The sequence below is a fragment of the Nicotiana tomentosiformis genome, chromosome 2 (assembly GCF_000390325.3).
Source record: "Nicotiana tomentosiformis chromosome 2, ASM39032v3, whole genome shotgun sequence".
NCBI classification, from domain to species: Eukaryota; Viridiplantae; Streptophyta; class Magnoliopsida; order Solanales; family Solanaceae; genus Nicotiana; species Nicotiana tomentosiformis.
In genome coordinates, this window is record NC_090813.1 from 97,887,630 (window position 1) to 97,912,574 (window position 24,945).

At 37.8% G+C, this 24,945-nt stretch overlaps 1 protein-coding gene across 1 annotated transcript; it reads left to right on the forward strand.

Moving 5' to 3' along the window:
- Nucleotides 1-21,072: 21,072 nt before the first annotated feature.
- Nucleotides 21,073-24,729, forward strand: LOC138905293 (uncharacterized). Its single transcript, XM_070193802.1, has 6 exons — nt 21,073-21,947; nt 22,035-22,147; nt 22,598-23,142; nt 23,275-24,274; nt 24,362-24,546; nt 24,706-24,729. The coding sequence occupies exons 1-6, from the start codon at nt 21,073-21,075 to the stop codon at nt 24,727-24,729; spliced, it is 2,742 nt and encodes a 913-aa protein (XP_070049903.1).
- The last annotated feature ends 216 nt before the right edge of the window (nt 24,730-24,945 follow it).

Sequence of the window (24,945 nt, forward strand, 5' to 3'; positions counted from 1 at the left end):
CATTACTCAATCCTTCTCGAAATTACGAAGTTCAAATGAAAACTTTTAAATCTTAAGTTCTTCAATTTCAACTCCTTTCAAAATATTTAATAAGCAAACTCAATCTCGCTCCCTCTCGAGGCAAACAATTAAACATAAATCAATAACAATATCAAAAAGGCATGATGTGAGCCTAAAACTACCGGACATAGGCATAGCTAGTAGCTACGCACGGACTCTCGTCACCTCATGCGTACGTAGTCCCCAAAAATAGAAGCACACAATAATTTTGTTCACCTATGGGGTTAATTCCCTCTTACAAGGTTAGAAAGGAGACTTACCTCACTCCGAAATTCAATAACCGGCTCCAACACCACTCTAACTACTCAAACCGAAGCCCAACGCTCCAAAAGTTGTCATAGATGATGAAGATGGAGCTCCAAAATCGCTCCAAGACCGGCTCCCACGGAGGAAATGAAGTGCAAATGAGCCAAAACCTCGATTTTAAAAGAACACTGCCCAGGTCTTTCCCCTTCGCGATCGCGGAAATCCACTCGCGATCGCGAAGGCCAATCAACAGCTACCTAAAAGCTTCTCTTTCGCGAACGCAATGTCCAGAACGCGATCGCACTGCTCAGCCCCTTCCTCTTTCGCGATCACGAACCCCACTATGCGATCGCATAGAACAACCTTCACCAAACGGGCCAACCCCATTAACACAATGCGTTCGCAATGGCCCCTCCGCGAACACGAACTATTATACGCGATTGCGTAGAGTAAAAATCCCACCAGTCCACTTAACCCTTCGTGATCGCGGCCCTTTCTTTGCGATCGCGAAAGAGGAAACCAGATGCCCAGAAACGAGCAATTCCTCAAAGTCCAATATCCGTCCGAACTCGATCCGAGACACACCCGAGGCCCTCGGGACCTCAACCAATTATACCAACACGTTCCAAAACACATTACGAACTTAGTCGAGCCTTCAAATCACATCAAACAATATCGGAATCATGAATAGCACCCCAATTCAAACTTAATGAACTTTGAAACTTTAATTTCTACAATCGATGTCGAAACCTATCAAATCACGTCCGATTGTCCTCAAATATTGCACACAAGTCATAATTGACATTACGGACCTACTCCAACTTCCAGAATCAGATTCCAACCCAGATATCAAAAAGTCCACTTTCGGTCAAACTTCTCAAAAACCTTCAAATTTCTAGCTTTAGCCAAATAACTCCAAAATGACCTACGGACCTCCGAGTCCACTTCCGGACGCGCTCCCAATACCAGAATTACAATACGGAGCTATTCTCAGACTCAAAATTCCAAACGGACATTGATAACATTGAAATGCACTTCAACCCAAATTTATAAAATTCTTCCAAAATGCCAACTTCCACAATATGCGCTGAAATGTTCCCGGGTCATCCAAAACCCGATTCGGACATACGCCCAAGTCCGAATTCATCATATGAACCTGTTGGAACCTTCAAATCCCTATTCCGAGATCGTTTACTCAAAAATCCTACCTTAGTCAATTCTTGCAACTTAAAGCTTCCGAAATGAGAATTTTCTTTTTAAATCAACTCTGAACTTCCGAAATCTTAATTTTGACCATGCGTACAAGTCATAAAACCTGAAGTGAAGTTGGTCATGGCCTCAAACTGCTGAACGACGCGCTAGAGCTCAAAACGACCGGTCGGGTCGTTACATTAAATTGTTTTAAGACACGAATTAATCGTTATAGTAATTGTTTCACTCATATTCCTTGTCAAATATAAATTTTTGAATTCCTGCAATAATTGTTACATGCTTATTTGACTTATGTGTCTTAATTTCTATTCGATATTTAGCATATTAAATATTAAACTACATATTTTCTCCCTGATTTCCACAATTAATTGTTACTTGTCATTGTTTGTTTCATAAATAAATTATAATTATTGTATGCCTTGATGCTTAATAGTTTTTTATTGAACGTGATATTTATTGAAGTATTTCTATTACATTTAATAGTTATATATATATATATATATATATATATATATATATATATATATATATAGGATAGGGTTGCATGCCGCAACAGATTTATTTAAAGTTTATATGGGGAAATGGGTTGCACGTCGCAATAGACTTATTTAAAGTTTATATTGGGGGAACAGGTTACATGCCGCAATGGAAAAAAGTTGAGGGATTGTGACTGCTGAATTGATTTCAATTATTAATATTATTTACTGGTTTTACTACTATTCCCATTATTATTACTATTATTGCGTACAGGTTAATGTAAGCGACCCGCCTTAGCCTCGTCACTACTTCGTTGAGGTTAGCCTCGGCACTTACCAGTACATGGGGTCGGTTGTACTGATACTACACTCTGCACTTCTTGTGCAGATTTCGGAGTTGGTCCCGGCGGCGTATCATAGATTTGCTCGGATTCAGCTACCAGTGGAGACTTGAGGTATAGCTGCACGACGTTCGTAGCTCTGAAGTCCCCTTCTATATTATCTCAGCTGTGTATTATATTTCAAATAGCTTGAATCTTATTCAAACCTTTATTTGTATTATTCTAGAAGCTCGTGTACTTGTGACTCTAGTTCTGGGATGGTATTTAGATATCACGATTATTATGGAATACTCACTTTATTTCAAACTTTATTTTCGCATTTATTTTCTTATTATTAATTAATTCAAAATTTTGTTAAAATTGGCTAATTATATTCTAACGTTGGCTTGCCTAGCAAGTGAAATGCTAGGCGCCATCACGGTCCCGAAGGTGAAAAATGCGGGTCGTGACAATTTATTTATTTGAAATCATTAATACTTTATACATGTGAGATGTTATCATATATGGATTAAGAATTTATGATTAATAAATAGTGACAACCAAAATAGTTTATTTATTTAAAATTATTAAAAATTCTTAATGATTTTATACATGTACGATTATATCAACACATGGATTGGAGTTGTAGTTAATAAATAGAATCCACAAAAGTGGTCTATCTATTTGAGCTATGAAAAAATATACTCAGTGTACCATGTGGAAGATTGTCCTTGACAAGTTTACGCTAGTGGTAGAGTTTTCATCTACCCCAAAGAGGTTTACCTCTTGATACTAGTGACGTAAAACTAATTCATGAGAAAAGATATTAAGGTTTTCACCAATTATGATGAAAAATAATATCTTAGATTCTCATGTGTATAAAATGAGAAGACAATTTGATGTAAGAGGCGGTTTTATGTACCTTACGAAAAAGGAAGGGCATAATCTATGTCTTGTGTTCATGAATTAATTATAAGAATAATAGAAAGCATGATCATATTATTTTAATCCATAAAAATGCCTAAAACGGATATTCTCCGGATTTGGTCATAGATTTGGAGGTCATGATTTTGATGAACTCCAATTGACTTGAAATTTGGTAGGTCCATCGAAAATGATTTGGTGAGAAACACTCATTGCTATGCGGTGAATCACGTTATTTTTGGATGTTTCGAGGTCGTTTAGATGGGGTTTTAAGCAGTTTATCGGATTAAATGAGCTTAAATATAAAAAATTATTCTTTATATATCAGTTTTATTTTGTGTTGAATCTGGAATATGATTACACGATATGATTTAGCTTGATATGATATATGGAAAGAATGCAAATCACATTGATTTAATCTCTAAATTTGCCTGAAGCAATTAATTCGAATTTGGTCTAGTTTTGCTCATCATGAATTTCATGATCTCTAATTGACCTGAAATTTGGTGGGTCCATAAAAAATGACCTGATAAGAAATACCCACTGCGTTGTAGTGAAATAACGTCGTATTTCGGTAGGTTGGGATCGTTTAGATAGGTTTTTTGGCGATTTGCGGTATTAAAAATGTAATTTGGATATGAAAAGTCATTCCTTTTATGTCAGCCTTACTTTTGTTAAATCTGAAACATGATGACGCATGTTTATTTAACATGAATTGATATATGGTTGGAATGTATGTTATATTTTAAATTAAAAATGCTTAAACGATAATTTGTTTTGTAAATTTTGGAACTTAATCCTCAGAGAAAACTTCGTGGTTGTGATTAAATGGTGATATTAATTAACATCTATGATCTCCACTATCTATTTATAGTGAGATAATAAATTTATGTGTCGACTTTAGGTCTTTCTCCTTATCGGATAAATTTATTATGAAATCACAGAGTATAATTACTAGTTATTGATAACATGTATTGACTCTCCATCTGAGTTTACATGTTGAATCAATTTTGTAATTATAATGCAACCATGATTAAGTGGTGATAGGAATATGTTTCTATGGTCTCCCACTATTAATTTTAAATGAGTATAAACTTATGCGTTGACTTTAGGTCTTCCTCCATATCGGATAAAATTATTGCAAGCGCACTAGGTGAAATACTAATTATTGATATCAAGTAATTACTCTTCATTTGAGTATACATGTTGGATCAACGAAACTAGAGCTATTAGTTATGATATTCACTTGACTTAAATTAACGGTATACTTTCCATCTGAGTTGGGTCTGTTTTAATTTATTGGAGTGAATAATCTATCATTACATGTATATATTGCATGAGTAGTTCTTTTTCCATCAAAATTTGAAATTTTCATATTAAATGGTTATATACAATTGACTAAAAATAACAGTTTGCACTCCATCTGAATTAGTTCTATTTCTTTTTGGATTGTATAATTCTTGTATTATATAATATACTTTGTATGAATGACTCTTTTTCCATCGAATTTTGCTATTCGAGATGCATGTACATATATATATTGAATGTAGTCTGAATTTTATTATTCAGTGTTAATTGACTTATTATGATCTATTTAATGTTGTATATCTCAACTCCACAATGACTTCATGTAGTTTGTCGTATCACTTATCAAAATTATTTTTCTTTGGTCATGATAAAACATTAATTTAAAGGATGTATTATATGTACTTTTTGCAATATGGAATTTAATTCCGTTTTTTAGGCAAAATAAGAGATGAATATCTAGTTTATTTTTGAATAACTCTTGTACTATTGAGCTTGATAAATATTTTATCTCTTGTGGTATATGGATACATGACCTTGTTATTGTTAATGTCTTTCTTGAACTGAACAATATTAGTCTACCTTATAAGAGATAATGTTCTTCAAAGCCGGAGTTGAATTCAAAATAAAATGTGAAAAGACAGCCCAGACATCGGGGTGTCACCAAGTCACAAGCATCTAGGTATCCAGTCTAATAAAAATAGTGTCTAAGTATCAATACAGGAAAGAAAGAAAACATAGAAGGAGAGACAAGGTCTGCGGTCGCCGGCAGCTACCTCGTAGTCTCCGGTACTCGATCGCGCATGAACTCAATGACCTCCATGATCAAACACAGATGGATCTGCACATGAAGTGCAGGGTGTAGCATGAGTACAACCAACTCAGCAAGTAACAGAACTAAATAAGGAACTGAGAAGGTAGTGACAAGCTATACAAATACAATTCATTTTCAATATTTCCAGCAAAGAATAGACATGCTTTCAAATTCGGCAGTTCAAATCAAATCAGTTTTACACAGTTACAGTGCAGGTAAATCCGGATATAGAGTCTTTCAGAAATTTTATGACAATGACAGATAGAAACTAAGTGCATCAACAAATGAAAAGGCAAGTACAGCCTCTTAGGGCAACAGTCACTCAACTCGTCACAACAGCTCAATCACTCAGCTCTCAGCCCTTAGTACTCACACTCAATAGGTACCTACGCTCACTGAGGGTGTGCAGACTCCAAAGGGGCTCCTACAGCCCAAGCGCTATAATCCGCACGGATAACTCATGTGCTATAATATCAATATCTGGATCCGCACGGACAACTCACGTGATGCACGGATAACTCACGTGCTATAATATAATAGCCCACAATAAGGCCCTCAACCTCACTCAGTTATAAATCTCTCTAGTCTCTCGGGCTCTCAATAAGCATAAAATAAGCCCAAACAACAATGATATGATACATCAATAATGAACAATAGAGACTGAGATAAAATAAACAAGTAAACTGTGATTGAGTACAAGTAACAATAAGAAGGAATGTTCAACAGGTATCATGACCGTTGGGGGTCTTTACAGCACCAACACATAGCCTAAGCATGATTTCTAACATGATTCACTGTCAAATTTCTATAGCACAGAAAGGGCACATAACTAACAACAAGCTTATTCAACTTTCCAGTTTCACGAAATGGACCAGGTCCCAATTCCCACGGTGCACGCTCACACACCCGTCACCTAGAATGTGTGTCACCTCCAAAATACTCACATAATACAATAATCTGGGATTTCATACTTTCAGGAACAGATTTAAAACTGTTACTTACCTCGAACCGCGCAAAATCCTACTCCGCAATGCCTTTGCCCCTCGAATCAATCTCCAAACGCCTCGAATATAGCCACAAGCAGTACGATATAATTAACATAGGCTAAAAGAATCAATTCCACAAGAAAAATACAAAATTATAAGCCAAAATCCGAAATAGACTCAAACCGCCCCCCGGGACCACGTCTCGAAATCCGATAAAAGTCACAAAACCCAAAAGCCCATTCACTCACGAGCCTAACCATACCAAAATTACTCAAATCCGATAACAAAATCCCATTCAAAACATCAAAATTCTAACTCAAGAGTTCTTCCTCTTTTTCCCAAATTTCTCACCCCAAATCACAAATTAGATGATAAAATTAAAGATGAAATCATGGGATTTAACCAAAACCAAGTAGGAATCACTTATCCCAATCAACTCCACAAAAATCCCTTCAAGAATCGCTCAATTCCGTGTTCTCTAGCTCAAAATATGTAAAATGAGTTCAAACCCTCGTTTTGAAATTAATACTGCCTGCCCAGATTTCCTTCTTCGCGAACGCGACCGTCCTCTCGCGTTCGCATAGGCCAACTCAGACTACCTCCCAGTTTACTCTTCACGAACGTGATCAACGCATCGCGAACGCGATCAACGCTTCGCGAACGTGAAGCTTTACATCAACACATCACGAACGCGGCCCATACGTTGCGAACGTGTAGACCAAACACCTAGGGTCCCCAGCTGCCTCACTTCACTTCGCGAACGCGACACCACTCACGTGTTCGCGGTGCACACGCAGACCACACCTTCGCGTTTGCGTCCTCTTCTTCGGGAACGCGAAGAACAAAAATCTGCCCAGCTCACATTAACCCTTTCACGAACGCGAGGCTCCTCTCGCAAACGCGTAAAAGGAAACTAGAAAATATACACCAACAGATATCAACCATCAACCAAAGTCCAAAAATGATCTGTTAACCACCCGAAACTCACCCGAGGCCCCAGGGACCTCAACCAAACATACCATAAAGTCCCAAAATACTATATGAACTTAGTCGAATCCTCAAACCACCTCAAATAACATCAAAAATACGAATCACTCTCCAATCCAAACTTAATGAACTTCGAAATTTTCAAATTCTACAAACGATGCTGAATCATACCAAACCATGTCCGATTGACCTCAAATTTTGCATATAAGTAATATTTAGCATTATGGACCTACTCCAACTTTCGAAATCGGAATCCGACCCCGATATCAAAAAGTCAACCCCCCGGCCAATCTCCCCAAAAGTTCGACTTTCACCATTTCAAGCCTAAATTAGCTATAGACATCAAATTCACAGTCCGGACACGCTCCTAAGTCCAAAATTATCCAACGGAGCTAACGAAACCTACAGAGCTCCATTCCGGAGTCGTCTTCACACAATTTTAACTACAGTCAAAATCCTAAGACTTAAGCTTCTATTTTAGGGACTAAGTGCCCCAAATCACTCCGAAACCAAAAACAAGACCTCCCGACAAGTCACATAAGCAGAAACAGATACGGAAAAAATAGTAAATAGGGGATCAAGGCTAATACACTCAAAACGATCGGTCGGGTTATTACAGAAACCCATAGAATTGTGGACTTAATGTAAGTCCGGTCTGCGGCAAGTTCGGATATGGAATTGTCCAATATATATATATATATATATATATATTATATAAAGGGAAAATGTATAAGATAAAATCAAGGATGAATTTTTGCGCGTTTATTGTATATCCAAGGGAAATGAGGTCTATTTTATTTTCCTAAAGAAAAGAAGGTAATTGTTGGCACAAATACTAGTTATCTATAATAGGATTATTTAATAAACTATGTTCCTAGAAGTAAACTAGTTTTACAGGAACTTAGCAAAGAAATAACAAATGAATCATCTGAAATTCAAATGCTCAAGAACATACAACTCTATATGTCAGAATTGATGTTCCATTGCATTTAAGTAGTGGGAGAAATGTTAATAGACAAAAAGAAATTTGCTACCTCCAAGTAGTGGGAGTGATGTTGAGCAAAGAACACTACATGAAGAAGTCATTAATATTTTAATACTGTAAGGTAATGAAGATAATATTAGTAGTACTTCGTCGTAGTGGGAGAATAGTAAGGAAATCATAGTTTGGTATGTACTCTTGGGAGAGTTTCATAACAAGATCCCTGAAGAGCTTAATACAAAACTAGATAGCTACGACAAAGCACTACTACACAAAGATTATATTTGAAAATAACTTGGCAAGTTCCTTTTAGCAAAAGTTTATTGGCAAAGACTTTTAATAGTCGTGCAAAAGGATATCTGTGAAAGTTATAATGCATGGTTATGAGTCTAAGTGGGAGATTGTTAGGGCATATACTATTAATCATATATTTATATATAGTATATTCTAATAATTATCATAGTTAAAAGTCTAAGTGGTAGATTATTTGGATATATACTATTAAGGCTAAATACCTATACAACCCCTTAAACTTGGACCAGTTTCCATTTAGACACTTCAGCTAAGGCCAATACCTATTGTATACTTTAACTTATTATAATATGTACCTATTAAACACCTCATGACTGGTGGCATGATGTGTGATTTATACCCAAAATTAGGCGTGTGAAGAAGAAATGTTTGGCCTGTATTTTTTTCTGTTTTCTTCTTCAAATAATTTTTTTATTCTTCTTTCTCTTTCATCTTCTCCATCGCTACCTCCATTTACCACAAGATTCTCTTCCTCCCAATTTTTTCCTGAGTCGTTTTAAAGATTCATCTTACTTCCAATATTGATTAACTTATCAATTCACTGTAAAGAATTTCGTACACGTCAAAGAAAGAGTAAAACCCAAAAATAATATATTAAAAGAGGCTGGGATAAATCTTGAAATTCAAACTCGAATTTGCAGTAATGTTAAACTTTATATTTGAATTACCTTTTCATTTTAAAGATACACCTTAGAATTCACTTCAAATTTAAATTATTTACAAGTCAAACCCATTTTGCAGAGAGAACGCAACAACAAAAAACGCAGCAATTTCAGAAAATAATCAAGAAAACTCGAATAGATTTTTTAATACTCGATTTTACAAAGATAAACCCAACAAGAAAAGATGCAGCAATTTCAAACATCAACCCTGTAATATCAATCCGATTTTATATAGAAATATCATCCAACAAGAAAAATCCAGCAGTTTCAGACATAAAAAATAAATAATTTTGACTTGATTTTGCAGCTGCAAACATGGAGATTAACCAAACTATTTCTTCTGCATCAACATTTTCCGTCCAGATGTGAAATTTTACGGCCAAGCTGCACATCTACAAATATGAAAAATTTCCAACCAAGTATACAATATGCTTTTTGTTTAGACATGGCTAGAGAGAGATGAAAACATAAATGGACAGGGAAGAAGATGATAGCTTGAGAAAAAGAGAGGGGAAAAAAGATGGTCGTCTGGAAAAGGTGAGTTTGTTGTGGGAGGGGAGGGGGGAGGAGTAGAGTTTTAAATTTATTTTATAATTCTTTTTCAATTTAGATTATTTAGACTTAAATAAAGAAAAAGAAAAATGGGAACAGCCACATGTCACTCTTTAATTCGATGTTTCACCATGTCATCCGAAAGTGAACAACACACACTTAACTTTTTAAACCGGGTGAGTGAAAGGTGTTTAATAGGTACTTATTCTATTAGGTTAAAGTGTACAATAGGTACTGGCCTTAGTTGAAGTGTCTAAATAGAAACTGAAGCCAAGTTTAAGGGGTCGTATAGGTATTTGGCCTACTATTAACCATGGATTTTGGTTTGGATATAGTATTTATTATGAAAAATTTGTTTATTCAATTTTAATAATATTTTAAATAGATTATATATTCGTCTGTGTCCTTTACTTATGCAGTAGATGATTTAGTGTATAGAGTTTAGCTTATACACAGAAGATTAAATCATCGGTTCTTATAAGTATAAAGATCATGTTCACAATCTAATGATGGAATTGGACAAATCATCAGGAATGATTGTAGCACAAGATTAAATATAATTTATCTTGATTATGGGAATGGTTTAATTCCAACTTCTTGTGCTAGTACATTTTGTATGTATTGAACGGACCAAGTAGAGATAAGTATTTTATACTAACTTAATAAAATAAAGTCTCTAGCCATTAAATGTACTTATACTCTTAATCTTGATATAATTATTTTTAGCTGTGTATATTATTATTGTTTTGATTTATTAAAAGACAAGATCCTTTCGTATGTCAATATGCCTGATGAATTGGACAATAATGATATACATTGGCAAAGTAATAGTTAGTTGATGAAATCCATGTCTCGGTCTAGAGATTGATGATACACCTTTATGAAAGCTTATCAGTTTTCATGTGTAAACCCTGCAGGTGGATTTTGTATCCGTCACATGAAATAAGTTAAGCGAAAGTCTAAAGGAAATAATCAATGAATTAAACTGTCATTAATTTAATTTATTTGATTCGTATCTAAATCTTAACATGGGAAGTTAAATAAGGTTTAATGGAAGAATTTTGAAATTAAATTGAGGAGTGCAATTACGAATTTTTAGTGGAATAATTCGTAATTTATTATGGTAGTATCAATTCGGATATTTCAAATTAAGCCCATAATAGGAAGCCTCGTTAATTAAATACTGAGGTCCATGTTGTGCCCCAATAATTAGAAATTAAATAAAATTCTATTTCTTGGTAGAAAATAAAGACCCAACAGGTTTAGGAAAAAGTTTTAAAACCCTAAAACATGTGGCTATATAAATGGGTCTTATTTCATAAGAAAGTTATGGTTTTTACTATATGGTCTTCTTAGGAGAAATTCGCTCACACGAATGTCGCTAATTTCGGGCATTATTCGGGTCACACAGCAGAAGACTGTGGAACTGGAGGATAATCTCGTGGACGGTTTTCGCTCTTACTTGAAGGCTCTTTTCGTGATCGCGATCACACTTCAAGAGATAAGTATTAATTTTATGTGTGATTAAAATCTGTGATTATGTGTTGTCTATATTACCTGCAAGTGATCCTAGCTATTTGCTTCAGCTGTTTATACCTATTTCCCATCAGTATCACCAACACCATCCTCCAAAATAAAGATTCTACCTTTTATGAGCATCATAATTTAAATGGCATAAGACGGAACTCATATTATGAGCATGCATTATAATTTAGAAAACTATCCTCTACGGCCCCTCAAAATTTTAATAGTTTATGTTTTTTCCCATTAACATGAAATAGCCCTCCGGTCCAAATATATTATATCTAATAGCCCGAAATATCTATTTTGTATATTTTTTGTATAGTGACAGTCTATTTTGTATATATTTTGTGTAGTGACAGTCTATTTTGTATATTTTTTATATAGTGACAGTCTATTTAGTATATATTTTGTATAGTGACAGTCTATTGTTTATAAATTGTATAGTGGCAGTCTATTGTATATAAATTGTATAGTGATATTTAGTAAATTTTTGTATAGTGACAGTCTATTTAGTATATATTTTGTATAGTGACAGTCTATTTTGTATAGTGACAGTCTATTGTATATAAATTATATAATGACAGTCTATTTAGTATATATTTTGTATAGTGACACTTGAAAAATTAGATCAATGGGCTAAAATGCACCGATATGGTATATTTTTTAGAGTATATATAAGCTAAATAATGTGTAATCAGATACTCAGAAGCCCAAGTCTGCTTTACCACTGTTCTCTTCCAAATTCTAGGCCTCCCCATGCCCCAACTACTTGTTAGGTCGGGTTGAACGCTAGCTTACTTGGTGCATTTTTATTTTTTACAATTGAAATAAAAAGTTCAAACTCCGTGAGTATGGTAGCATTCCTTTCTTCCTCCCCTACACAACACATTTGCGTACCTAGAGGTGAGCGAAACTGGAGAGCATCGAAAATGGATAAAGTGAAGAAAGATAAAACTTGGGAGATTTGCAGAATTGCACCTGAAGCAATATACCAAGGAGGGAAGACTCCTTCAAAGAAGGAAACTCATTATTTATAAAAGGAGTAGTAATCAAATGTTGTTAAGTCTATCTTATGTCATCATTTTATTGGCCAATAAAAATGAATTGAACTCGTGAGTCATAAGTGGGGTTTGTTGGATGATCTCTTGACGTAAAGACTATCTATAAAATTAAAATAATTAAACACCCACCGAGAAATAAATGTAATAATTTAATTGTGGATTAATAGACAAACGGTCCTTCTCCATGTATAACGCCAGCTTAACCCATTAACTAATTAAAAAAAAAAAAAAAGACATGCAACTTCTTGGTTACAGCGTGAAACGTCCTTCAGTTCATTATTTATGGACTCGCTTCTATTAAAAATATAAAAGATTATTGTTTGAATATGTGGCAGAGTAAGGGGAAGGTATGGATTAAAGTAGGTCACTTGTTCAAAAGTGAGAAATTTGAAGGGGAAGAGTGGCAGTGATTTTGAACTAGCCCTTGTAATTGATTTTGGACTATTAATTGTATAGTTTATTTTGTGGCTATCTATTATCATTAGTTTTTCCCAGAATGGCTACAAATGAAGTTTGCTCATTATAATTTACATCAATTACTCCTATTTGAGTCGAGATGCAAGTGTTAAAACTAAACTCACATTTTATCATGTTTTAAAACAATTATTTTAGCAAAGCTAGGAAAAAGATCTAGTTTAGCCTCAAAGTGGATGGTCTTGAATTTTTATGCCCACTTACTCTATTGGCATAATTTCGAGATTAATAAATGTTGCCTCTAACTTGTTCCATGCGCAACACTTTTAATTTTTAACCTTAAAGATTCTGTCTATGGGCAAGCGGGAGTCAAAAGTTAAACTCAAAAATTCTCATATTTCTGCAATGTTTTTTGGTTTTTGGTTGTATTGGATTTTTAAGTTTAAATGGACGTGACAAATAAAATAAATTTATGTATACTGATTAGAAAAAGTAAACGGTGAATCATATCAGTTATTTGTGTAAAGATGCCATATATCATTAATGATGAAAAGAGGCCCAAAAAAAGCCACTCAAACAATGAATTCATGACTCGCCATTCAGAACGGAGGAACACATAAATACACCCACGAATAATTAGTCAATAAACAGAAGAAAATCCTGTCCTTCCTTCCCCGTTTAAGGTTTACCTTCAATTTTTTCTTTTTCAATCTGCCAATGATTTTGGTAATTAATTTGGCCTAACACTTGTGAACTCTGACCTTTGTCCTTTAACCACCCTATAAAAACCACTCCCCTATAACTCCTTCATTGTCCTCGATCCTTAAGTTGCGCAGTATTTCTCCAAAAACAAAAACTACTGCAAATCTTAAAGGATCATTCTCTCTATCAAATCTCTACATTTCCATTCCCCATCAATAAACCAAAAAAAATATTTATATACAAAAAGATAATATAAAAAAAATGGCACGTCAAGTTATTGTTTTGGCTCTCCTCTTTGTTGCCATTGCTGGATTAGCTTCGGCCGCTAATTCCCCTAGCAGCTCCCCTTCTTCATCCCCATCGTCATCGCCATCATCATCTCCATCATCATCCACATCATCATCAACCCCATCATCATCTCCTTCTGCCTCTACTCCGTCAGCTGCAGCTGCGCCAAAGAGCAGTGCTAATGCCCCCACTGCTGCCACCCCCAAATCATCCCCTACCCCTGCCTCTTCCCCTAAAGCAAGTACACCATCATCGTCAGTATCACCATCATCATCATCATCGTCATCATCTCCATCATCATCTCCATCTAATTCCTCCTCTTCTGATTCTGATTCTGTTCCAACTTCAAATTCCCCTGCTGATGATGAACCCTCATCTCCACCTTCCCCCGACAGCGACTCTTCTTCCCCACCCACCCCCACTACTGCTGCGGGTCCCACTGCTGACAGTTCAACTCCTGCTGAAGCACCCACTCCGCCTAGCGCCGCCAATACTTTAAAGGTCTCCTATGTTTTTGGGATTGCAGCTTTCGCTGGATTATTTTTCTAAGATTTGTTTAATTATTACGCGATTCGTTACTCATCTGACGTTACAGAGTAGAGTGATTAGTTAATTCTTCTGTGAATTGTAAAATTTTCGCGGAAGACAAAGAGAGAGGAGCCAGATATTGGTGATTCCTCTAATTTTATGTAGTGACTTAGCTCTGTTACGTACCTGTGGAAAATTCTTTGATTTAGTGACATGTTGTAAGGTGTCGATCATGTGTATTTTATGTTTTTAGCTTAAATAATACCATCAAATGTACATCTGTGTCTTTGAATAAATTCATTTGCATTAGCTACCCTTTTTTCCAACGTCAAATTATGTTCTGCTCATATATAGCAGTCTTGAACCACCAGTTCTGAGTATTTGAAAAACGAATGCAGATGTGGTCTATGTGAGCACCTAATTTTTTATCATATTTGTGATTTTTCAACACTTTTTAGTATGTAAATAATTTTAAGTTTAATCTACATATTTTAACCTTAACTTCATTTTTAGTAGGTTTTATTTAAGAAAATTAAAAATCACAAAAATTATATGTTCTTGATTTTAAAATATTTAGCTAGTATTTTTATTTTACACTCTTAAAAAATATATATTAATTAAAGCAAAAGTCAATGAGTCATTTCCATGTGGCAAGATTCTTCCTTATCTTTTGTAACAAACTCACATGCTCTCTCAAAAAATGTACATGCCCATACACGCTCTTTTTCTTGGCCACTAATTAATCCCTATACCTAGACCTATATATTTTTCACTCACCCAATACAAAAAGAGGAGAGATCTGAAAACACAGAGAACAGAGGAGAGACGAGAAACATAGAGGAATTCGGGCAGAGAGAAAAGGGGATTCTAGGTTTCTTGTTTTCAATTTTTTCCAGATTCTTTTAGGCTAGCAAAAAATTCCAGAAAACCAAAAATACAAAAAAATATATTTTCAGTTTCTTCTATTTGAATTTTCGTTTCCAAAAATGGTTGAAGTTGAGTGATTACGTTGAGGATTGAAGCCGACTTGAGTTTCCGTTCAAGGTATTCGGCCGAGGTCAAGTTTTGCCGGTCTGAGCTCTCGTGTCATCTCCATAGCTATTTAGTTTGAATTTCGTCACTGTTTCGTGCATACAATTGGTCCGAGCATATATTTGTACTCACTATTTCACTCGTTTAAAGAAAGCACATCTCAGGTGCATTTTTTGACATCCTTCTCTTCTATTTTCGTGAGCTTACATGCTTGTGAATTTTTTGTCGAGTTAATCGTGTGAGCTGATGTTATTTCACCTTAACATAGTTTAGTCTCATCTATGCTTCCTGTGTTGGATCTCTTGAGTTCTAATCAATTGTTCTTGGTTGAAAATTGCAGCAATCGGCATGTCCTCTTCGCTTAGTAAATCTGTTTGTTATTGATTTCCCTATGCCATAGTTTAATTAGTTTAGATCACAAGTTGATAGTGCAGAACAGTGTTCGGATTCGAAAGAAGTAGAATTAAAATATCACGTTCGCTAATTTATCGCTTTAATTAAGTCCTTCGGCAAAAATAGATAGTTTCAAGTTTCGTTTTGGATTCAGTTTGTTATTTGAAGTTTCCTAGTTTGAAATTAGTTTCTGGATCTCTGTGTGGGGAAGTTTCTTTTGTTTCTTCTCAGATAGCGTTTTCAAAAGAAATTGAACAAGATTTTTATTTGAGGCTTACATATCACCGTTGAAATCCACCAATGCAACTACTATGCTTCTTCTGAAAAACTATTTCCATTTATGCTTAGATTGAGTCCACACTTTGATTTTGAAGTCAATACAACACTTCAGTTAACTAATTTTTTTGGGATTTAAAGTGATTTTTCATGGATTACATTTTATTTTATTTGGTTGATTTGGTTTGAAGCCTTTCTAACTCATTGATCAAGATATATGTTCATTCTACTTCCTGCTAAGTCGAATGATGATTAACAACACTCGTGGGTCACAATTATTAAGATAGTGCATTCAGTGATTAATATTGTTAAGTATGTGTTACTCTTATCTGTTAGGCCAAATTTAGGCAGAAACTATGTGAATTGTTTATGTTTTGTTCACCCGTTTTGCCTAGAGTTCATTAATCTCAAAGCCTTAGGAAAATATTTAAACTCATGAACATCGTAACTTGCCTTAGGCGTGATTAATAAATAAATCATCGTGACTATGGGTACGGTTCCCGTGGCATAGTCATGATACGTAATCCCCAATTCGGGTGTGCATTTCATGTGGCCCGATCATAACTTCAAACAATAACTAAAATAAACATGTCGTGAATCGCGGGTGCATTTCATGTGACGCGATTTGCAATATGTACCAAAACAACAAGTGTACGACATCGTGACTTGTTCCAGAAATAATTCCATAAATAATTAAAAGCGGTTAAAAAGTAAAAATGCACAATAGGCTTTAAATGTGTAATAAATCAGATAATTAGGCCAAGTATTAATTGTTAAGCGACCGTGCTAAAACCACAGAACTCGGGAGTGCCTCACACCTTCTCTCGGGTTAACAGAATTCCTTACCCGGTCTTCTGTGTTCGCGGACCATAAATAGAGTCAAATTTCCTCGATTTGGGATTTAAAATAAACCGGTGACTTAGGATACCATAAATTATCCCAAGTGGCGACTCTGATTTAATAAATAATCCCATTTCAAACATTGTCACTTTAATTGGAAAAACTCCCTTATTCCCTGTCGCCGCGGAAAAAAGGAGGTGTGACAGCTCTGGCGACTCTGCTGGGGAACGAACCCAGAATCTCTGGTTCAGTTTCAGAATTCGAGCTAAGATGACTTTATACTTGGCTTTTACTTATTATCTGATTTTTACGTGTTTTAGCCTAATGTGCTAAATGCTTCTTTTTACCGCTTTGATATTGTTTTGATTGTATATAAACTGTCACGAAACCCTTCTTCTCTCTGAGTCTTCTAAATCTTCTGGGAAGTGCACGCTGGCGTGACTTCTTTTCTGTTAATGTCATTTCCTAATTTAGAACGATGATCGGATCAGTTACAAAGCCGGATGGCCTTTTGGTTACCGGTACGTTGCCCCCCCCTCCCCCCCCCGGCTCGAGTTGTCCGCTCGGGTAAGCCAGGTCTAGAACAATACACCCAAGATTTAAACTTAGAATAACATAGCCTCATGCCGGATCCCTAGTAGGTACGTTTGCTTGCATCATGTGCATTTGACTTAGGGGACTCAACACAGGGGTTGAGTCCGTCTAGGACAGGTGTACCCAAAATTAAAGGACCATCTTGACGCATTCTTTACGTGCTACTTGTGCATTAATTTGCTTGGCTTGTATGTTGACCGGCTTCGTGACTAAGAAAAAAAAATCCAAAAAAAAAAAAATAAGAAGAGAAAAACCAAGAGTGAGGTAAGATAGAAAAACACCTGGTTTTGATAATTTCGGTATTCAAAAATTCCGTTACTCTGTCAAAATTTCAAAAACAAAGAGAGAATTATTTCAAAACAAATCACATTTTTCTGTGCATCAAAATGGCAGAACTACGCGGGTCTGATTCTCACCGGATGTGAGATACGTAGGCAAACCTCATCGGTTCCGGCCCACAATTGTCAAAAAAAAAAAATCCAAAAAAATATTTTCCTTTATCTCCTCTTTAGAAAGTCCTTCTTTTAGACCTCAATTTTCAAAAAATCTAAAAATATTTTCCTTTATTTCCTTGTTTAGAAAGCCTTTCTTTGAGACCCCATTTTAAAAATCCAAAAATATTTCCTTTAATTCCTTCTTTTAGGAGTCTTTTTTTTTTAGAAAAATCTCAAACAAATAAAAGATTAAAAAATAATATTTTATTTGTAGGAGTCTTTCATTAGAAAAAGAAAACAAATGAAATTAAAATCCAAAAAAATATTTTCTTTCTTTTTATAAGTCTTTCTTTTTCTTTTCTTTTTTTTTAAAAAAAAAAATTAATTTGCAAAAGTGGCCGTGATTTATTTTTTCATGGTCAGTTTTGTACAAAATTTTAATCTGGTCACCCTAATTTAAAATGTGCAGAATGAGCACCGTTCAGAACTTACTTGTGAAGGTTATGGATCAGATTCCACTGGCACTCCACATATGGTGGGAGGATTTGGGAAAACAAGGACGAGACATGGTCAACCAATACCTGGGGGCGCTCACTGGACTATTGAAAATTCAACCTAGAAGGGACCTGATAGAGGCATTAGTGGCATTCTGGGATCCAGCTCATAATGTTTTGCACTTCTCAGATTTTGAGCTTACGCCTACTTTGGAAGAAATGGCGGGTTATACTGGGAGCACAGAGGGATTGAGACACAAGTACCCGGTATCTCCAAGGACTGTTACTCCCCACAAGTTTCTGGACTTACTAAAGATAAGCAGACAAATCAAGATTGGAAGTCTAGCGGGGGAACTTCCACTTTTCATTTTCTATATCAGCGATACGGGCATTTAAGGGGATTCGAAGACCCGGAAAATGGACTCTGCAGTAAAGGAAACCGATCAAAATGGGAGACCCATAGATGTTTTGCCTTCATGGTGGCATTTTTAGGCCTTTTGGTGTTTCCAAGGGAAGATGGGCATATTGATTTATGGGTAGCCGGGGTTGTCCACGTTCTGACTACTCAGGCCAAGAGTACTCTCGCACCCATGATCGTATCAGATATATTCCGAGCCCTCACATTCTGTAAGGCCGGAGTCAGTTTTTTCGAGGGATGCAACCTGTTGTTGCAAATGTGGATGATCGAACACCTTTGTCGTCGTCCTCGATACATGAACTATGGGTCTACGGGGAAAAACTGCATTGAGGAGTTTGGTACGCGAGTAACAGGATTCGAAATGCCGAAAGGGATCAAATATTGGATTACCCGCCTTCGATCTACGACCGCAGATCAGATAGAGTGGACATTGGGTTGGCTTCCCGTTGATGAGATTGTTTATATGCCCGCCACTGGTCCCTACTTCTTGCTAATGGGTCTTCGAAGCATCCAACCCTATGCTCCGTACCGGGTTTTAAGATAGCTTGGAAGATGCCAGACAGTTCCTAGAGATGAAGATCTTAGCACTTATGTGGTCGAAATCCGCTCTGATGCCCAATTTCCCGAAGAAGCGGTTCACCAAATTTGGAGCGAATGCCAGTATTTGGGGGCAAACACCCGAGTACGTGATTTGTCTAGGGGTGAAGTCTTACCTAGTTATGTTGCCTGGTATGGAAAGAGATTCGCGACGAATGGTGAATCTGAACGACCAACTAAAAGACCTCATATCCAAGAATTTGTTGACGCATCGCAGGAGCAGTGGGCTTGGTTAGCTAAAGAAAGGGAGTACCGGACCACCATAAGCAAGCTAGAAGAACAAATCGAAAAAATCAAATTTGATAGTAGTTTGCAGGCAGCTGAAGATGAAGGGGAAAAGAAGAGGTTGGCCAAGGAAAATGAATCCCTTCGAGCCCAAATCCAGAGAATGAAAATAGCCGCCGAGACACCAGCAAGAAGTGAGAGAGATGAGAAAATTATAACCAACCTGAGGCGGAAAGTGCATGATTACGGTTTTGACTTGACAAAGGCCGAAAGAGACTTGTTAAATGCTCAAGCAAAGTTGGCCAAAGGTGCGGAGGAACAAGCTAGATTAGTCCACCAGTTGAAGCAGAAATATGACAAAGAAGCAGCAGTTTTACAGAAAAGGATGGTTGCCCTTGAGAATGAAATGGTCAAGCAAACAAAGGATTTCAAGGCAGAAAGAGAGCATTGCTATGCATTGATTTATCAATTACAAGAAAGCATGCAGCAGTTACAAGACCAAAACAATGCAGATGCACAAGTGTTGGAGGCTCGGGCCCAGCAGATTGGACGTTTGCTTCAAGAAAAGGGTGTCATCAAAATGTGGATTAAAGAGATAGCTGATTATGTTGCAATGAAATGCCATGAATGTGAAGACATGACCAAGTCTATATTTTTTGCTTCTGTAATGACATTCGTCCAACAAGTGATGGTTGACCTAGACCGCCTTCAAGAAGATATTGCCCGCAGGCCTGTGCGGAGACCGGCTGATGTCCCGCAAGCCTCCGGAGTACCAGTGGAGGCTCTTATGTATTTTTGATTTCCTTTAGTAGTCTGTATTTTACTTTCTCTGAGTCTTGTTCGTCTTTGTCAAGGTTGTCTATTACTTTATTTCAAGTTTGTAGATTTACCTTTTGCAGTCATCGCTACTTTAGTCCTTGTAATAGAAAATCTAAAAAGATGTCTTTTATTAATGAAATAAATTATTTCGTATCTATTTATCTGAACTACGTAATGATCTGATTCATGCGGCGTCATGATACGTAGGCAATCCCCATAGGATTCGATCATATTCTTAAAAGAAGAGAGGGAAAAAGAAGAGAGAGGAAGAAAGAAAAGAGGGGCCAAACTAAAAAAAAAGAAGGGGAAAGAATAAGAATTGAAAGAGCGAAACACAGCAGGAGGTGAAAGGGAAAAGTCAGGATTTGGAGAATTTGGAAAAACCGGGATGAAACATACGAGCCGTCGCAAAGCATTTAGGAATGTTAACTGCTCAGGTGCATTGCATACCCAATGTGCGATTAACTATCTGTAAATTGCTTTTAAAACTGACCAAGTTTTTGTGTGCACATAGACAGGTTTTGTTTTAGGTGGTTAGTTTGTTGGCATCCTGGCAAGTCACCCTTATAACACCAGATCAAAGTGCAAGGCAGTCATGACTAGCAAAGAATTGGACACGGGTGTTGTCGACCCGCCAAGGGAGATTGTAGAATCGGAGTCTGAATTGAAAGAGGAGGTTTACAGGTTGAAGCATCAAATGGCAGAAATGTATCAAGCCTGGGTCAGGGGGCATCCTCCACCTTCATTCCCCGCTAACTACCCAGAAAATCCCACTTTCATCCCACCACTGTCACAAGCCCAAGATCCCATTACCATTGATCTTTCCCCTCAGCACGCACCGGGCTTTACCCCTTATCGCCACTACCCTGGCACCTCGTCCCAAACCTTTCATGCTCCACCAACCAAAATAACTGCATACCCTGCTCCGACATCCGCTCCTGTTTTCGTAGCCCCTCCACGAGCTACCCTTCACAGATCTTCTAGTGAACCCACGTTCCGAGCTCCAGATACCCAATATTATGTTCTGGAACCAACTTTCAAAGTCGCGGATCCTTATTCCCATGCCCCTCACTTTGAACCTCTTGTCGAAACTGAGAAACCATCCCGGAATGTGGAGCAGGACGAGATGTTCAGGAAAGTGAAGATCCTAGAGCAATCTTTGAAGAACATGCAAGGGATAGGAAGCCAAGTAAGTTTGGCTTACAAGGATTTATGCTTATTTCCGGATGTTCAACTGCCCGCTAGGTTCAAGATGCCCAAGTTTGACCCGTACGATGGACATGGAGATCCCGTGGCCCATTTGAGAGGCTTCTGCAGCAATATGAGAGGCGCCGGTGGGAAAGATGAATTATTAATGGCATATTTCAGTCAGAGTCTGAGTGGGGCAGCTTTAGAGTGGTACACCCGCCAAGACACTAGCAGGTGGTACACATGGGATAACTTGGCTCAGGCCTTTGCTCGGCACTTTCAGTACAATATAGACATTGTCCCGGATCGCCTATCTTTGACCAAGGTAGAGAAGAGGCCCAATGAAAGCTTTAGGAAATATGGTTTCAGATGGAGAGAACAAGCTGCACGAGTCTACCCTCCAATGGAGGAAGATGAGATGGTCGAGTACTTTCTTCAAGCCCTAGAGCCCACTTACTTTGGCCATTTGATCTCAGCCATAGGTAAGTCCTTCAACGATGTGGTAAAGATGGGAGGAATGGTGGAAGAGGGACTCAAGTCAAGTAAGATCATGAGCTACTCTGCCATAAAAGCGACCACACAGGCAATTCAAAGTGGCACCGGAAGCCTGTTAGGCAAAAAGAAGAAAGAAGATGTCGCTATGTTTGTCTCTGGATCGTGGCGTGGCCCAAGGGGTCCGCCTCACCAGTACACCCAAACTCGACCCCAACCTCAAGCCTACACCCAAGCTCCATATAATCCATCTCAGCACTATCTCCCGCCACAAGAACCTAGATATTCTGTCGAGCTACCCCAATACCATGTTCACCACGCACAGTCATATGCTCAACCCCCTCCTTACCCGCAATGGCGTGCTCCAACTCCACAAAATATTTATACACCCCCACAACCATACCAAAACCCTACTGGTTCAAGTTTTTGACCAAGGCCAGATTACAGAAAAGAGAGGCAACAGCGGAAAGAAACCTTCACCCCTCTTGGAGAGTCCTATACCAGTTTGTTTCAGAGGTTGAGGCAGTTGGACGTTTTGAGGCCGATTGAGCCCAAGATACCAAATCCGCCTCCAAGGAACCTTGATTACTCCCTTAGATGCACATATTGTTCTGATGCCCCAGGGCACGACACGGAGAAGTGCTGGCATTTGAAGAGGGCGATCCAAGAGCTTATTGATAAAAATCAAATTATGGTCCAGAGCCCGGAGGCGCCAAACATCAACCAAAATCCTTTGCCGGCCCATGCAGAGACACATATGATCAAGATAGTTCATAAAGATGGGGAGCCCAAAAACTTTTCCAAGTCTGTCATGATGATCCGGGCTAGCGAAAGTAATCCAATCAAAGCTCTAGATTCTGCAAAAGCAATGTCCTTGGCGATTAAAGGGGTGTCGGAGAAGCCAAGCGCGCTCAACGTGAAGCCTTCTGTATTGGTTGTGAAAGGGCCTCCGGTTGATGTTGAAGCGAACCAGGAGAGGCAAAAGGTGGTCGTGCCAGGGGCCCCGGGCAAGCCTGTCATAATCGTGGAAGGGGCTCGTGTTACCCCCGTTATTATTAAGCCAGTGACCCAGTTGCCAATGGTTGACACAAAGGCCGTCCCGTGGAATTACAAACAGGTGATAGTAACGTACAAAGGGAAAGAAGTAGAGGAAGAAGTCAATGGAACCGGAGGGCTGACTCGTTCCGGGAGATGTTTTACCCCAGAAGAACTGAGGAAAACCAAGCCATCCAAGGACGGCCACATCCCAGTAAAAAAGCCGGTCACCGAAGAAGAGGCTGAGGAATTCCTGAAAAAGATGAAAATGCAAGACTATTCCATTGTAGAACAGTTGAGGAAAACACCAGCTCAGATCTCTCTTCTGTCGTTGCTGATACATTCCGATGAACACCGCAAAGCCCTGATGAAGATTTTGAACGAGGCTCATGTTCCTGATAAGATCACGGTGAACCACTTGGAAAAGATTGCTAACAAGATTTTCGAAGCAAACAGGATCACTTTCTCGGATGATGAACTCCCTATAGAGGGTACAGAACACAATCGAGCTCTTTATCTCACAGTGAAGTGCGAGGATTCTGCTGTCTCAAGGGTACTGGTGGATAACGGTTCTAGTGCAAATATTTGCCCTCTGTCCACTTTGCAAAAGTTGAAGATTGGCACTGAAAGGATCCACATTAATAATGTATGCGTTCGAGGCTTCGATGGAGGAGGGAAAGATTCTGTCGGTGATATAATGCTCAATTTGTCAATAGGGCCAGTTGAGTTCACTATGGAGTTCCAAGTGCTAGATGTGGCTGTCTCTTATAACTTGTTGTTGGGCAGGCCCTGGATCCATGCTGCCAAGGTAATCCCGTCTTCTCTACATCAAATGGTAAAGTTCGAATGGGACAGGCAGGAAATAGTTGTGCACAGTGATGAGAACTTATCTGCTTACAATGACACAATCGTTCCATTTATTGAAGTCGAAGATGATAAAGGGCCTTGGGTTTACCAAATGTTCGAAACAGTGTCTGTCGAGAAAATTCCCGAAGGAGAATGCACTCCAGGTCCGAAGATACCATCCGTGTCCGTCATGGTAGCAAATGAAATATTGAAGAATGGTTTTCTGCCGGGCAAAGGTCTAGGTTCATCTCTGTAGGGCATTGTGCATCCGGTGTTTCCACGTGAAAGTTTCGGTACATTTGGTTTGGGATTCACACTCACAGGGAAGGACGTGAGAAGGGCTAAAAGTTTGAAAGGAAAGGCATGGTCACTCCCTAAACCTGTTCCACATATCTCCAAGTCTTTCGTCAAGTCAGGGGTCGCCAAACGCCCAATATCAGTGGTCCCAAAACCTGTGGTCGACTTTGATGAAGATCTGATCAAGAGGTTCCAGAGTCTGTTTGATGAGGTTAATATGGTCGAAATCGGGGAAGGTTCCAGTAATGCCGATGTGCAGCCTGTTGGGCCAAATGTGAAGCTTAGCAATTGGAAAGCTACTCCTCTCCCCATCCGGAAGGAGTTTTGGTAGTTTGCTTTGTTTTCCTTTCTGTTATCTGGGTTATTCCAGGGTTGTAATCCAGATTTTTCTTAGTTTTTGCTTGTTTCAATGTACAAACCCTTCTATCCTTTTATTTTCAATGAAATACAATTTTTCGTTTTCCATTAATCCTGATAGCGTTTCATTTTTGTTTTTGCTTTTCTTTCTATACAGTTCTTTTTATGCTGGTTTCAATGACATGACATGCATGAGGAATTTTCAGCCAAATCTTAAAAGCCAATCTAATTCTGAAATAACGATCCAAGAAGT

What these genes read in the sequence shown, in the direction of transcription:
- LOC138905293 (XM_070193802.1), top strand. Translation starts at nt 21,073, where the DNA reads ATGACTAGCAAAGAATTGGACACGGGTGTTGTCGACCCGCCAAGGGAG. An exon ending in GCCTTTGCTCGGCACTTTCA is followed by an intron (nt 21,948 to 22,034) that starts GTACAATATAGA and finishes ATATGGTTTCAG; the next exon opens with ATGGAGAGAACAAGCTGCAC. An exon ending in CGAACCAGGAGAGGCAAAAG is followed by an intron (nt 23,143 to 23,274) that starts GTGGTCGTGCCA and finishes AATTACAAACAG; the next exon opens with GTGATAGTAACGTACAAAGG.